Source organism: Poromitra crassiceps (genome assembly GCF_964638095.1).
Source record: "Poromitra crassiceps genome assembly, chromosome: 1".
Taxonomy (NCBI): domain Eukaryota; kingdom Metazoa; phylum Chordata; class Actinopteri; order Beryciformes; family Melamphaidae; genus Poromitra; species Poromitra crassiceps.
This window is the reverse complement of record NC_139623.1, coordinates 36141149-36157234: the sequence shown is the minus strand read 5'-3', so window position 1 is coordinate 36157234 and position 16086 is coordinate 36141149. Positions and strand designations below refer to the sequence as shown.

The window sequence follows — 16086 nt, the reverse complement described above, 5'->3', positions numbered from 1 at the left end:
ACGACTCCCCACATGTCCAATGAACACCTCCACTGAACACATGACTCCCCACATGTCCAATGAACACCTACACTGAACACATGACTCCCCACATGTCCAATGAACACCTCCAGTGAACACATGACTCCCCACATGTCCAATGAACACCTACACTGAATACATGACTCCCCACATGTCCAATGAACACCTCCACTGAATACATGACTCCCCACATGTCCAATGAACACCTGCACTGAACACACGTGACTCCCCACATGTCCAATGAACACCTACACTGAACACATGACTCCCCACATGTCCAATGAACACCTCCAGTGAACACATGACTCCCCACATGTCCAATGAACACCTACACTGAATACATGACTCCCCACATGTCCAATGAACACCTCCAGTGAACACATGACTCCCCACATGTCCAATGAACACCTCCAGTGAACACATGACTCCCCACATGTCCAATGAACACCTCCAGTGAACACACGACTCCCCACATGTCCAATGAACACCTCCAGTGAACACATGACTCCCCACATGTCCAATGAACACCTACACTGAATACATGACTCCCCACATGTCCAATGAACACCTCCACTGAATACATGACTCCCCACGTCCAATGAACACCTGCACTGAACACACGTGACTCCCCACATGTCCAATGAACACCTACACTGAACACATGACTCCCCACATGTCCAATGAACACCTCCACTGAACACATGACTCCCCACATGTCCAATGAACACCTACACTGAACACATGACTCCCCACATGTCCAATGAACACCTCCAGTGAACACATGACTCCCCACATGTCCAATGAACACCTCCAGTGAACACATGACTCCCCACATGTCCAATGAACACCTCCAGTGAACACATGACTCCCCACATGTCTAACGAACACCTACACTGAATACATGACTCCCCACATGTCCAATGAACACCTACACTGAACACATGACTCCCCACATGTCCAATGAACACCTCCAGTGAACACATGACTCCCCACATGTCCAATGAACACCTACACTGAATACATGACTCCCCACATGTCCATTGAACACCTCCACTGAATACATGACTCACCACATGTCCAATGAACACCTACACTGAATACATGACTCCCCACATGTCCAATGAACACCTCCACTGAACACACATGACTCCCCACATGTCCAATGAACACCTACACTGAACACACATGACTCCCCACATGTCCAATGAACACCTACACTGAACACACATGACTCCCCACATGTCCAATGAACACCTACACTGAACACACATGACTCCCCACATGTCCAATGAACACCTACACTGAACACATGACTCCCCACATGTCCAATGAACACCTCCAGTGAACACATGACTCCCCACATGTCCAATGAACACCTACACTGAACACATGACTCCCCACATGTCCAATGAACACCTCCAGTGAACACATGACTCCCCACATGTCCAATGAACACCTACACTGAATACATGACTCCCCACATGTCCAATGAACACCTCCACTGAATACATGACTCACCACATGTCCAATGAACACCTACACTGAATACATGACTCCCCACATGTCCAATGAACACCTCCACTGAACACACATGACTCCCCACATGTCCAATGAACACCTACACTGAACACACATGACTCCCCACATGTCCAATGAACACCTACACTGAACACACATGACTCCCCACATGTCCAATGAACACCTACACTGAACACATGACTCCCCACATGTCCAATGAACACCTCCACTGAACACATGACTCCCCACATGTCCAATGAACACCTACACTGAACACATGACTCCCCACATGTCCAATGAACACCTCCACTGAACACGACTCCCCACATGTCCAATGAACACATCCACTGAACACATGACTCCCCACATGTCCAATGAACACCTACACACTGAAGACATGACTCCCCACATGTCCAATGAACACCTACACACTGAAGACATGACTCCCCACATGTCCAATGAACACCTCCACACTGAAGACATGACTCCCCACATGCCCATTGAACACCTCCACTGAACACGTTAAGCCCAAGCGTTCCTCTTCTGATCAACAAGACAAACACATTTATTTGAAATATCCTTGCGAGATTTCACATCAGATTCTAACAGTGCCACTGCTTTGATTGATGTCCTTTTATGTCCTTTATTTCGGTTTTCAATAGGAAGCAGTATTTTAATGCCATCCCCATTAAATCCAGATTATTTTAAGCCTTGATTTTTACCTCTAACTGGATACATTTGTATTCCCTATTCATTCATTCACTTCATTCATTTGTGTTTCAAATTTTTGTTTTTACCTATTTGTAATGTGTTGAAACAATTGAAACACGGGGCTCTGAAGGTCAATGTGTTTCCTGAGAGTTAAATCAGGGTTGGTTGAACGAACAAATGAACGAACGAGTGAATGAACGAACAAACGGATCAGTCAGTCAACCAATTCATAGTGTCCAGTATCTGTTGGAGGTTTCCCATACTCCTCTATGGCTACTTGCATGCTACACTGCGTTGAAGCTGTCTTCAGACAGTCTGTTGTGTGTCATGTGTCTCACACATTGACAGTCTCACACAATGTATGTGAGGTAATGTTGTCCCTTTGTCATGTGTATCAGTACTGTGTTAGTATGCTAGATGTTGACATGTCACTGGACAAATGTCAATAGGACACTAGTTATGTACAGTGTAGCCTATATGTGGTAGCCAACACGGTGCCCGCGGGCACCTGGTCGCCCGCGGGGTGGCGCTGTGGCGCCCGCAGGCCACGTTCAGATTTTTTTTTTTTTTTTCATATTTAAAATTTTTATAGAACACAAACAAGACAAAACAGACAAACAGGCTCAGACACAGGGGAAAGAAAGGAAAAACAAAACAAAAAACAACAAAACAAAAAAATATAATCAGAAAAACATTTGTTTTTCTCCTCCCTTCCCACAATAACACACAAACGTAGAAAATAATTGGTTTAACAATGCATACGGTTTAAAAAACGTGTATTGTCTGTGTATAATTTATTGTCTGTGTATAATTAATTATTGATTAACTATGTTGATCCGCCTGGGCTGGGGTCAAAGTTTAGTTTTACGTCTACTAAATGATGGAAAGCAAGAACAGTGGCAGAAAAGCGAAAGAAAAACCATTACCAATTTCACGAGGAGTGGGAGGAAAGGTGCTTCTTCACAACAGTGAAAGAAAAGAGTGTATGTGTCGATTAAATGCATAATACTCATTATTTAAAGGTAAATCGAGCTGATTTCAACAGGTAGCCCCCCACATGACTCTCTACCCTTCAGGTAGCCCTCGACCTCAAAAAGGTTGGTGACCCCAACTGACTGTAGTGTATAGTTGGCAAATATAGTGATTCAAATTCAGCAATAGTAAGGTAAAGAAAATCCTCCACATACACAAACGAAAAACATTATTGAGAAACATATTGGAAATGGACATCATGTATTGGGAATGAACATAATTACTCTTTATCATTGTAAATGTTACACTTTTCTATGTACAATGTACTAGAGCCCTGCATTCTGGCCCGGGCCCAGGCCAGGCTAGGGCCTAGATTTGAGGCCTGTACAGGGCTCTGCAATGTACAAACATAAATATTAGATCTCAGATGTTTTATCAGATTTTATTTGAGCTTTAAGCTGCTGAGCTTTGGTATTTTACAAACACTTGATTTCACATAAAGCACTGAAAATCAGAGTAGCCTTGAACATAGCATGCAGTCAAAGGGCTTGCAGTAGTGATGTGTTTTATCATTGCCAAATGCTAAATTTAAGCAAGTGAAGGGAATGTGACATATTCAGATCCTTTGCACTGCACCATGAGGGCTTCTCCGTTCTTTGTCTCATCTGTCACCAGCTGCAGGAATTCCTTGGCTACCTCAGAGACCCTGGAGAGAATGAGAATGGTTTCACAGTATACTACCAGCACATGAGAGCATACAAATAAGTGTATTGCATTGTCCCTTTGCACCTCATGTGAGACCTTGTTATCTTTCTGCAGTGTGTATCGCCCCTTTCACACATGCAGTGAAAATCTACAGATTACTGCTGCTAAATTGAGTTGATATCACATAGGCTACTGAACTAATGAACTAACTCAGGAAAATCTTTGACATTGTTGCATGTTTCTGCTGAGTGTAAAATAATTGATTTGAATCACTTTTTCCTCTTGCATTTTCTCTCCTTGCCTCTCTCCCATGCAGTAGGCCTACATGGTCAAGTTAATCTTGACCATGGTTGACCTCTCTCACATGCAGTAGGCCTACATTAAAGACAAGTTCATCTTGACCATGGTTGACCTCTCTCACATGCAGTAGGCCGACATTGAAGACAAGTTCATCTTGACCATGGTTGACCATCATCAACAACCAGTCGCCAGGATAACATGTAGGCATTGAACGTTTCTACAAACAACCAGGGCCCTATCCTCCCAAAAGCGCTAATTTAGCATTTGCGCTCATTTAATGCCGTGCGCAATGCAAATTGGGGGCGGGCACAAGTGCATGCCTGTTATAATTGTACTGGGCATAGGTGTGCCACATGCCAAAGCAGGCGTTTCAGCGCTAAAATGTGGGGATAGATGGCATTATCCTATCGTCAGCAGCGCGCAATTACTTTGCGCTAAGAGCTTTGAAAAGGACCTCTTACGCGCTAAATACCTCGCTGCGCTGGGAGCGCACCGTAATCTCCGTGCAGCGCAGTGCAAAGTAAAATTCCTTTTGGATATGTCATTACGCACAGCCTTGCAACGCCAGGACATCAAATTATGCTGCTAAAATTGGGTATTAGCAGATAATTCAGTGAGGCAATCAACTATAACTCACTGAGAAACTTTGATCACATCGCAAAGAGGGAAATTAATTGAGAAAACTTGTTGGACAATGGGCATAGGCTATTTACCTTCATAACCCGGAGGGTCGTTGGCACCACAGACGATCTGTCAATAAGCTCTCTGCCTCTCTCCATCTCTCTCTGTCCTCACACTCTATTACGCAAACAGCCATTGCGAGACGGGAATCTGATTGGTTTTGATTGACGTAATGCCCAGCATTGCCTGGCCACACCCGTGAATAATTCTGGTAGTTAAGACCGCCCAAATCCCGTTTGCGCAGGCATTTTGGGGCGCAGATGATTTTGGCATGGCTCTAATTTGTGCCTGCAACGTGTGCCATGAACGTTTCCGCATCCCCGCCGAGAATTGCATCCCGAACATATTTCGTGGCTGTTTTAACTTAGAAATCAGGGAGATCACGTCTACCAGACAATTATATCACTTTTAAACAGTTACATTTCTGTATAAATCATTACAATTATGCTCCCGTGAGGTGGGGATGTTTTTTTTTGCTGCTGGGCGGGGGTGCAAAACTCGGCATACCACCTGGACAAATGCGCAAGGCGGACTGTTATCTTGCCTGCGTTAAGGCACGCGCAAACAGGTGCCCAAGCGCTAATAGGGGATATCGCCTGTACGAAGATAGGGCCCCCAATGTTTGATGTCTACGGCCCCTATCGTTGCATCGGCGCAGTTTCTAGGCCGAGCGGCAGGCGCAGATCAAAGCAGTGGGCGTGGAAAGGCGCACTTGATATCGTCGTGCTGGCGCTAGATGCAGCCCAAAGCATTACAACCACGCCTTTTAGGCGTAAAATTATGCACCGTCATGCTCATTGGATAAGTGCAATAAACGAATCGCACGCTTGCCTTTTTAGCTCCAATTCCAGTGATCCCGCAAAACCAGACGAAAGCCAAACGCTCTGCCCCCCCCCCCCTCCCTTCATCCAGCCTGTCTGTCTGCATTATAGGCTATTATTCCATATTATTATGCTTCTCAAACCAATCTAACTGCAGTTTCAATACTGCAAGCATGTAAATACGCTACACTATAGCAAGATCAAAGTGAAAATAATGTTCTATGCATCAGCTAGAAAAATATAGCCTATTAGATTGGTGAAAGTTTGTCCAGAAAGATATCATTTTCTCTCGCCTGCTGCAGGAAGGATGATGCACATAAATATACCCTACATTATGTCAAGTCATTGCATAAATGTGTTTTTATTGTAAAACTAAATGTGAAATAGGGCCAAGTTATTGGAGGGACATCACAGTATAGCAGATGCCATTAGAAGCGCGTTCCGAAGCGCGTTCCGCTGTTACTTCTCTAAATCACGTTAACTCGACAAGGGGTATATATAGCCCCAGGAGGACATATATGTTTCACTTAGGGTGGTGTTTTAATTTCGATGATTTATTTGGTCCAATATTGAAATGTTCTACAATTGCAGGCTGTGTTACCATTACACATTATTTTAGATCGACCTTTTATATCTATTTCGCCTCATTTGGTTGCTATTTAGTAGCGAAATTTAGTACCCAATTGCATGCTGGGGCATTCACAGGCAGTCAGAGAGAGACAGTCGTATTGTGCCTGTCAGACTGCCTGCAGCCTCAAAGCGGTACGGACGGAGTTGTTTTACCCAGGCTGGAAGCGTTGTCACACAGGCTTGTGACAGTAACTCAACGCGGAAGGATTTATTTCACAATAAACTGGTAAACGCACACCAATGCCTGCTCCTGTCAGTAGGAGAGAGGGAGAGAGTGACACAGAGAAGGGTGACAGAGGAGAGAGGGGACGGACTGGCCCATTGAATAGGCCTGCTTTTCAAAGGCGCAAGGCGCTAAATTAACGGCAGGTCGGAAGATAAGAGTACGCCGGTATTTAGCGCCGACACGCCCACTTTGGCGCATTCAGGGACTCCGCCACGCCCATTCGGCCTAAAGCGCATTTGGCAGCCTAAAGCCTATTGCTATTTTCCCGAAACAGGCGCTAGGCACGTTTTTTTGCGGTTAAGGCCCGTAATAGCGCCGATGGCCTGTAGGAGAATAGGGCCCAACATGTCAGAGTCAAAATATGTAAAATACGAACATTTTTCGTTGATTGCAGAAATGTAATGCTGACATTTTATCCTGGCGGATAGATTGGTAGTCGCAACTAATCCTGGTTGATCTATCATTACTTGTGTAGTATCAGAGCTATACAAGCCTTTTGAGTATTTTAGATAGGCCTATCACTCATAAATGTACAAAAGTTGGCTCAAACTCAACACTCACTCTAACACAGTGGTTCCTAACCTTAGGATCACTACCCTAAGTAGGGTCCCCTCGAATTCAAATAGGGTTGCCTGAAATTTCTTTAAAAAAAAACACACACACACAATTGTATCCTACCGAAGATGATTATGGTCACTTGCAATTTGTTTTGTTTTTAGTTTTTTTTTGTTCTGAGTTTAAAGCATATGTTTAAAGTGATAATCTCTAAGATTTCAGTGTTGTTCTCTTGGGTGACACCTATGGCGATGAGTGGTAATTGCAGGTGATATCCAAAGTGTTGCATTATGTGACACAATGTCACATAATGTCACTGCAAAGGCTTCCATCAATGGACCATAGCCTCAATCAACATTGTGAGTGACTCTTATTTTATTTATCTTTTATTTAGATGAAAATCTCTTTGAGATTATAACTTTAAATCAGAAATTTGCAGGTTAAAAGAAGCATACTATACTGGCGATGTCACTGATGATATTATCGATAGTGTACCAGAATTTGAATGTCTCGGGTCCCTAGATGTTTGTGACGTCAAAGTAGGGTCACAAGCTAAAAAAGGTTGGGAACCCCTGCTCTAACAAAACCATGAGATGTAGTAAATATGGATATGTTGTCCTCAGGGGTGTTGTGGTAAATACAGAGGTGGGTAAACTATCCAAGGTGAGTACCTAATTTATGCACCTTGTTCCCCCTCATTGATTGATACAGTTCATCTGAAAATAGGTGAGTAAACTCTCTGGCTCATTTCAAAGAGGAAGGTAAACTGCATTTACCCTCGCTGCTCGACGGCCTTCTGGATTTACCTTCCTGGCTGAGGCTATATAAGTGGTAGGAGTATTTAGGGAGAAGAGAACAACTTGCACACCATCTACGGAGTAAGTGGTGGGAGATACTGTAAGTAGGGAGAAGAGGACAAGTGGAGCATCATCTCCAGAGTCTCCACCGTAGGAATCGAGTGTGCGTGGCACGCGATATTCCTAGTATTCTCAAAAGTTGGCTAATGCAAGGTCTTTTTTAGGCTGTGTGGATGATAACTTGAGTAGTGTACATTATTACTTCTATCTGTCTTCTTACGAAATACTGCAGTTTGTAGTAATTCATATTTGTTAACTCTCACATCCAAAAAAGACAGACTCTCTGCTCGCCTCTAACGTAAAGGTAATAGTAGGTAGGAACGCTAGAATTAAGAAATTCCTTGAACCCATCCAGCTCCTCAGATGAACCATTGAAAACACAAAAACACACACACAAAAACAAATCATCAATATATCTGTACAAACATTTGATAATAGAAAAATAAGGAAAGAAACTCCTTCAAAGATAAACTTTCTGGATACATTATACAAACTGAACATCCTCGAGGCTAGAGGGGAACTACTTCTGTCTTGTGTTTTATGTGCATTTTGTGTTATATAGGCTACTTTACCTTGTGTTTTATGAGTATTTTGTGTGTGTTATATAGGCTACTTTACCTGTCTCTTGTCTTGTGTTTTATGAGTATTTTGTGTGTTATATAGGCTACTTTGCCTTGTGTTTTATGAGTATTTTGTGTGTTATATAGGCTACTTTGCCTTGTGTTTTATGAGTATTTTGTGTGTAATATAGGCTACTTTGCCTTGTGTTTTATGAGTATTTTGTGTGTTATATAGGCTACTTTGCCTTGTGTTTTATGAGTATTTTGTGTGTAATATAGGCTACTTTCCCTTGTCTTTTATGAGTATTTTGTGTCTGTTACATAGGCTACTTTGCCTGCATCTTGTCTTGTGTTTTGAGTATTTTGTCTGTTATATAGGCTACTTTGCCTTGTGTTTTATGAGTATTTTGTGTCTGTTATATAAGCTACTTTGCCTGTATCTTGCCTTGTGTTTTATGAGTATTTTGTGTGTGTTATATAGGCTACTTTGCCTTGTGTTTTATGAGTATTTTGTGTGTTATATAGGCTACTTTGCCTTGTGTTTTATGAGTATTTTGTGTCTGTTATATAGGCTACTTTGCCTGTATCTTGCCTTGTGTTTTATGAGTATTTTGTGTGTGTTATATAGGCTACTTTGCCTTGTGTTTTATGAATATTTTGTGTCTGTTATATAGGCTACTTTGCCTGTATCTTGCCTTGTGTTTTACGAGTATTTTGTGTGTGTTATATAGACTACTTTGCCTTGTGTTTTATGAATATTTTGTGTGTGTTATATAGACTACTTTGCCTTGTGTTTTATGAATATTTTGTGTGTGTTATATAGGCTACTTTGCCTTGTGTTTTATGAATATTTTGTGTGTGTTATATAGACTACTTTGCCTTGTGTTTTATGAATATTTTGTGTGTGTTATATAGACTACTTTGCCTTGTGTTTTATGAATATTTTGTGTGTGTTATATAGACTACTTTGCCTTGTGTTTTATGAATATTTTGTGTGTGTTATATAGACTACTTTGCCTTGTGTTTTATGAATATTTTGTGTGTGTTATATAGACTACTTTGCCTTGTGTTTTATGAATATTTTGTGTGTGTTATATAGACTACTTTGCCTTGTGTTTTATGAATATTTTGTGTGTGTTATATAGACTACTTTGCCTGTCTCTTGGACTCGATCTTCCCTCCACCTCCTCAGATTTATTCATTCCATTTGGGTTCCAATAGCTTGTTTTCAGGTGACGTCATGTCAAGATGGCGACCGGGGTGAGAAAATTGACCATTGGCTTGTTTACAAAACACCTTGGGCCCTATCTTCGTACAGGCGATATCCCCTATTAGCGCTTGTTGTCCCCGGCGCACCTGTTTGCGTGCGCCTTAACGCAGGCAAGATAACAGTCCGCCTTGCGCATTTGTCAAGGTGTTATGCCGAGTTTTGCACCCCCACCCAGCAGCAAAAAAAAACATCCCCACCTCATAAGCATAATTATAATGATTTATACAGAAACATAACTGTTTAATAATTATATAATTGTTTGGGTAGACGTGACCTCACTGTTTTTATGTTAAAACAGCCCCAAAATCTTGTGAGGATCCAAATACTCGCGGGGGAGCATAATTTATCACAACAAAGGGCACAAGCACAGATTAGAGGCGTATCATTTATGCACGGCGCAAACGGGATTTGGGCGGTGTTAACCACCAGAATTATTCACAGGTGTGGCCTGGCAATGCCTGGGCGTTACATCAATCAGATTCCCGTCTCGCAGTCCATGTAATACAATTTGCGTGAGGCATGCTGTACTTCTCCCCATGCGTAATTTGGATAGGTGTAGGCCTATTGACTGTATATATTATCCCTATCTCATAACGACACCATCACATCATATACCTGTTAAAAAACCCGTTTGCAGGGGATAAACGGCGGAGACAAAAGAAAAGATTGGAGGATTCACAGTGGCCTCAATTAAAACTCAATGAAACACTGAGCTGCCAGATCGGCTGTGATGCCAACCACCCTCCGGGTTATAGCAGATGAAGGTGAATAGCCTATTGGTACCAGTTTTCTCAGTTCATTTACCATAACCCCTCCTTGCATGTGATAAAAGTTTCTCAGTGAATTATAGTTGATTGCCTCGCCGAATAATCTGCTGGTTACCCAATTTTAGCAGCAGAATTTGATGTCCTGGCGCGAGTGTTTTTGCGCCTAAGAGGTGGTTTTCAAAGCTCTTAGCGCAAAGTAATTGCGCGCTGCTGAAGATAGGATAATGCCATCTATCCCCACATTTTAGCGCTGAAACGCCTGCTTTGGCATGTGGCACGCCTATGCCCAGTACAATTATAACAGGTATGTGCTTGTGCCCACCCCCAATTTGCATTGCGCACGGCGTTAAACGAGCGCAAACGCTATATTACCGCTTTTGGGAAGATACCAACCAGCAGCAGGATACAGGAAGTGATATGAAAGCAGTAGCAAAATCAGACAAGTTGCTGGAAAAACCGCTTCTCTTCATTGCATATGGATCATATCCTATATGTTTTGCAATCTTCTGGCGCTACCTGCAGTGTGGAGCGGCATCCAACCTCTTGCATACTCGCTTTCCTTCATTCTCCATAGCAGCTCAGACGTCACGCAGACGTCATCTGAATCACGGGGTTGAAAACAATCTATTAGGCCTATTAAGCTTGTTTTATGCTCGCCGTGCCGCGAAGGGCGCGAAGGACGAGCGAGGGGCGCGAGCGTCAAATGACGTCAATGTGTTGGGCATGACCCCCGGAGGCCGCCCACCGTGTACCTGAAGATTTTTCTAGGAGCGCGACCTCTGCACGGCTTCTCTCCAAACATGGACGCTTTCGAGCCACTGAGCCCTGAACACTGAGTTGTGTTTTCACCACATTTCTTGACCCATGTGGTAGGCTAAACTTTGATTTGCAACTGTTCGTTTTTAGTCATTTCACCAAGTAAATGTGTTGTGTTAAGAGCAAGGTTGAGAGAGATTAAAAGCAGCACAGAGTAGGCAATCAGGGCTGACAACTGAAGCGGCTATTCAGTAAAAACAACTTTGGTGATTCTTTCATATGCTGATATACGGTTGGTTGAGAGTGAAAGCGCACTCAGTACTGCAGATAATAGCGTTTCATTGCGACTTTTCATGGGCTGTTCTCACTATTACCATTGTACAATGTGAAAAAAGTGAACAGCGAGCACACTCCAAAAACGTATAAATAACTTCGGTGCAATGCACATATAATATCAAGTCACAGCAGAAAAGGCCAGCACACAAAAAAGTCCTTTCAAAGGTTTAATACCTGTAGTCTGGGTAGGGCAGCAGCACAGCAACAAACAAGTTTTTGCCCGTAGACCTTCTTCAGTGCTGTCACAACACTGAAGAAGGCCTACGCGCCGAAACGTGTTTGTTGCTGTGCTCCTGCCCTACCCAGACTACATTGTACAATGTAACATGCTGATCACTTGGCTGCCATTCTGAGTATAAAAGCATCTGCCCCAGCGTGAGGTGCACACGTGACTCACGGAGCTCCTCTTCACAGAGCCTCGCTCAAGTAGAAAGGGCGGGACATACTCCACGCATGCTTCCAACCACGAGGGCCGTGCGGCCAATGTGATGTAATTACGGTGGGGGCGAGGCCACCGCAGCCGTAAACGTGTGTCGCCAGATTTTTCTAGCAGCACGCCGCACTGCGCTGCTCTGCTCTGCTTTGCAGGGAGACAATAGACCCATGGGAGAGACAGGAAGATAAATGAAATTTAGAAGTAAGTAGTCTACACTGAGCCATGTTTTGACCACATTTCTTGACCCATGTGGTAAACTCTTTTTTTTTTTTTCCCACAGATTTGTTATCCCATTTTTATCCCCCATTAGTGCTCATTTTAATTTATTTATCCTGGTTGCTGCTCCACCCTCTGCCGATCTGGAGAGAGCCGAAACTGGCTCTATGCTTCCTCCGAGACATGGGCAGTAGCCAGCCGCTTCTTTTCACCTGACAGGGGAAGCTTCACCGGTAGGACATACTGTAGCACGTGAGAGGATCACGCTATTCCAACGAGTTCCCCTCCCGCCGAACAGGCGCCCCTAACGACCAGAGGAGGCACCACATCAGCGACCAGGATATTGCATGTTTTGGTGTTGGGTTCCTATATGAAGGAAACCCCCAGGAGGCATGGGGAGAACATGCAAACTCCACACAGAAAGCCCCTTTTGACGACCCCACCCGGGCGGTGGGCACTCGAGGACATGCGGACGGGCACGCACTCCTTCAGCGCTCACAGCGTCCCAGGTGGGAATCGAACCCAGGACCTTCTAGCTGTGAGGCGACAGCGCTTACCACTGCGCCACCGTGCCCCCTGTAAACTTTGATTTCTAACTGTTCGTTTTTAGTCATTTCAAGTAATGTGCTGTGTTGAGACAGATCTAGGCCTATTTACATTCAATAAAAACAGGATTGGCGATTCTATTCATGTGCTGAATCGTTTGAGAGTGAAACCGCAGTCTACTGAACATAATGGAATTCCATTGACTTTTAATTGCGTTTCATTGACTTTATCATGGGCCATTCACTGTACTATGTAAACAAACAGCGGTGCTCTGAGCAGCACTCTGAGTAAAGCTTGTTTTATGCTCGCCATGCCGCGAAGGGCGCGGGGGAGGAGCGAGGGGCGCAAGCGCCAAATGACGTCAATGTGTTGGGTGCGACCCCCGTGGGCCGCCCACCGCGTACCTGAAGATTTTTCTAGCAGCGCGACCTCCGCATGGCTTCTCTCCAAACATGGACGCTTTCGAGCCATTGAGCCCTGAACACTGAGCTGTGTTTTCACCACTTTTCTTGACCCATGTGGTAGACTAAACTTTGTTTTGCAACTGTTCATTTTTAGTCATTTCACCAAGTATGTGTTGTGTTGAGAGCATGGTTGAGAGAGATTAAAAGCAGCACAGAGTAGGCTATCAGGGCTGAGAACTGAAATGGCTATTCAGTAAAAACAAGTTTGGTGATTCATTCATGTGCTGATTAGGGTTTAATCCCGGGAAACGGGATTCCCGGGAAATGCCATCCAACCCATTTCCCGTTAATGACGGGAAGTGGGAATTAATGATGGGAAACTGGGAAAAAAACGTGTTGTATTTTTACATACAGAACATATTGGAATAGGCCTATATTTAGAAATATGCCGACAGTTTACTTTCTTAAATGATGTAGCCTATGTTTTAAAAGAACATAATATATTAGGCTACTGTAAGCATTGTAAAGTCATTAGATGATCACAATGTAGGCCTACAGTATATGCATTTCGGAGACATCAAAGTGAATCAATCAACCAACAATCAATAAATTTTCTATTCATATAGCGCCAAATAACGAGGTATTGCAGGCAGATTTTAATACTAGCTTCTCTGACAACAATGCGATAGCCAGTAATTTGAAATTTTATATCCTTTGCAGAGTGGAATTAATTTCTGATTTTATTTCGGCGTGTTTTGGCCATGCGCCTTTGTGCGCTGTGCGCCGGTGGAACACACACTGAAAGCTTATTGCACATAGCCTAATAAACACAAAGCTCACAATGTTTCTTTTCTTTTCTCTACACTTCTGACTTGCTTGAGGGGATTGTGCCATGACCGTTAATGCAGTAGCCTACGAGACGGCGATTGAGCACCGTGCAAACTTCACCAGCGGTGAAAACGACAATCAGCCCAGCCGTGCGTCCTCGGTTCGTGTGACCCAGGTTGGGCAATGGGCATGATGGTCTGGTAGGTTGTAGGCGATGTCCGTGCACAGAGGGGTGGAGATAGTCTGATACAGCCATGCTCCGGTATGCGGTATGGAGATGTCTGGGCATGGCTGGAAGACGAACGGTGCAGCCGCCAGAGCGCAGCGCAGCAGCCCATATCCAAAAGCACACGGTGCCAGGTATCAGACAGCATTGATCTTGTGCGTAAAAGAGCGTGAAAACGGGCTGATCGACGCGTTTATGGCTCCATTCCTTCCACAGCAGTTTCCACAACTCTAAGAAAATGTTTAGCCTAGGCTACTACAGGATTTATTCATACGCCAATCCAGGTGATTGGTGAATTATATAAACCCTAATGGCACTATATATCCTAATACATATAGGTACAGCCTACATACAGCCTAAAAACAGCCTAAAAAGTTAGTTAAATTGCGATGTTTTGCCTTAATTAATAAATATTAATGGCACCAAATAATACATTCGTCAGGTTGGGAACTAATAGGTATATTTCTCCTTGATGTATTTAAGACCAATTTCCCGGGAAAGAGGGGTTAATTTCCCGTTTGCCGGTATGGCTCATTTTCGGGAAAAATATTAAACCCTAGTGCTGATGTACGGTCGTTTGAGAGTGAAAGCGCACTCAGTACTGCACATAATAGCGTTTCATTGCGACTTTTCACGGGCTGTTCTCTTCTCACTATTACCATTGTACAATGTAACATGCTGATCACTTGGCTGATCACTTCTGAGTATAAAAGCATCTGCCCCAGCGCGAGGTCCGCACGTGACTCGCGGAGCTTAGCTCGAGTATAATGAGCCCTTGAGCCCTCGGCCGGAACGTGGAGTGCGCTCCCGGTTTGCAGAGCTCCGCCTCCCGCTGAGTATTGGCGTATTCCTTTATCACAAAATAACTGGGATGTTGAGGCTAAATGACGTCACATCCGTTTTGTTAGCGTTCCATTTGCAGAAAACTTGAGCTGGGAAGTTCACTGTTCATTGGTCAGATCCAGTCGCTAGCCAGGCTAGCCATTGTTAGCAAGAACAGTTGATAACATGGCATTTCGCGGCATTTTGCGCATACAAACACTGCAGCCTCATGTCCACACAGATAGATGTTAGGCAGTGCTGTGTGTACAGCTGATTTAATGAGACACAAACAAAACAGAAGTGCTAAACAACATTACTACAATTATGTGTGTCTATATTTCTCTATCATATAATTGTTCGATGTGTTATTATTACTACTGTAATTTGTTAATGTTGTGTTAGCTAGCCCTTCTTTCCCTGTTCTCTCCATATAGTCTCCCATACTCCCCTATACTCCCATACTCTTCCATACGCTCTCTCCTCTCCCACATTTCCCATTTTCTCCCCACCTCCTCCCTCCCCCTGCTCTCTTCTCCCTCACACACACCCCCGCTCCCCCCCCCTTTCCCCTCTCCTGCTCTCTCCTCTTGCTCCTTCCCCACCTCCTATACCCTCCAACATTTCCCATTCCCCCCCACCCCATCACTCTCTCACATTCCCCCTGCTCTCCTCCCTTCTCCTGCTCTCTCCTCTGCTCTCTCCTTCATTTCTATATTTTCTATATTTCTCTATCAATTGTTCAAATGTTATCTTTATTCTGTATATTCTTGCTACTGTTGTGTCAGCTAGAATTAGCTAGACATATTTTCTGTGAAGCCCTCTGAGACATGCTTGTGAATTAGGGCTATATAAATAAACTTGACTTGACTTGAATTATAACTACTGTTGTTGCGCAGCGCAGCCATCTTGGATTTTTGAGGTC

General features: G+C 43.8%; 1 protein-coding gene across 1 annotated transcript in view; it reads right to left on the bottom strand.

The window, feature by feature from the left end:
• Window positions 1–3648: 3648 nt before the first annotated feature.
• LOC310780118 (15-hydroxyprostaglandin dehydrogenase [NAD(+)]) overlaps window positions 3649–16086 on the bottom strand; it is a 48523-nt gene continuing 36085 nt past the window's right edge. Inside the window, exon 7 of the mRNA XM_083640672.1 lies at window positions 3649–3928. Within this exon, the coding sequence (XP_083496798.1) occupies window positions 3811–3928 (118 nt within the window). The 3' untranslated portion in view covers window positions 3649–3810. The remainder of the gene's footprint in view (window positions 3929–16086) is intronic.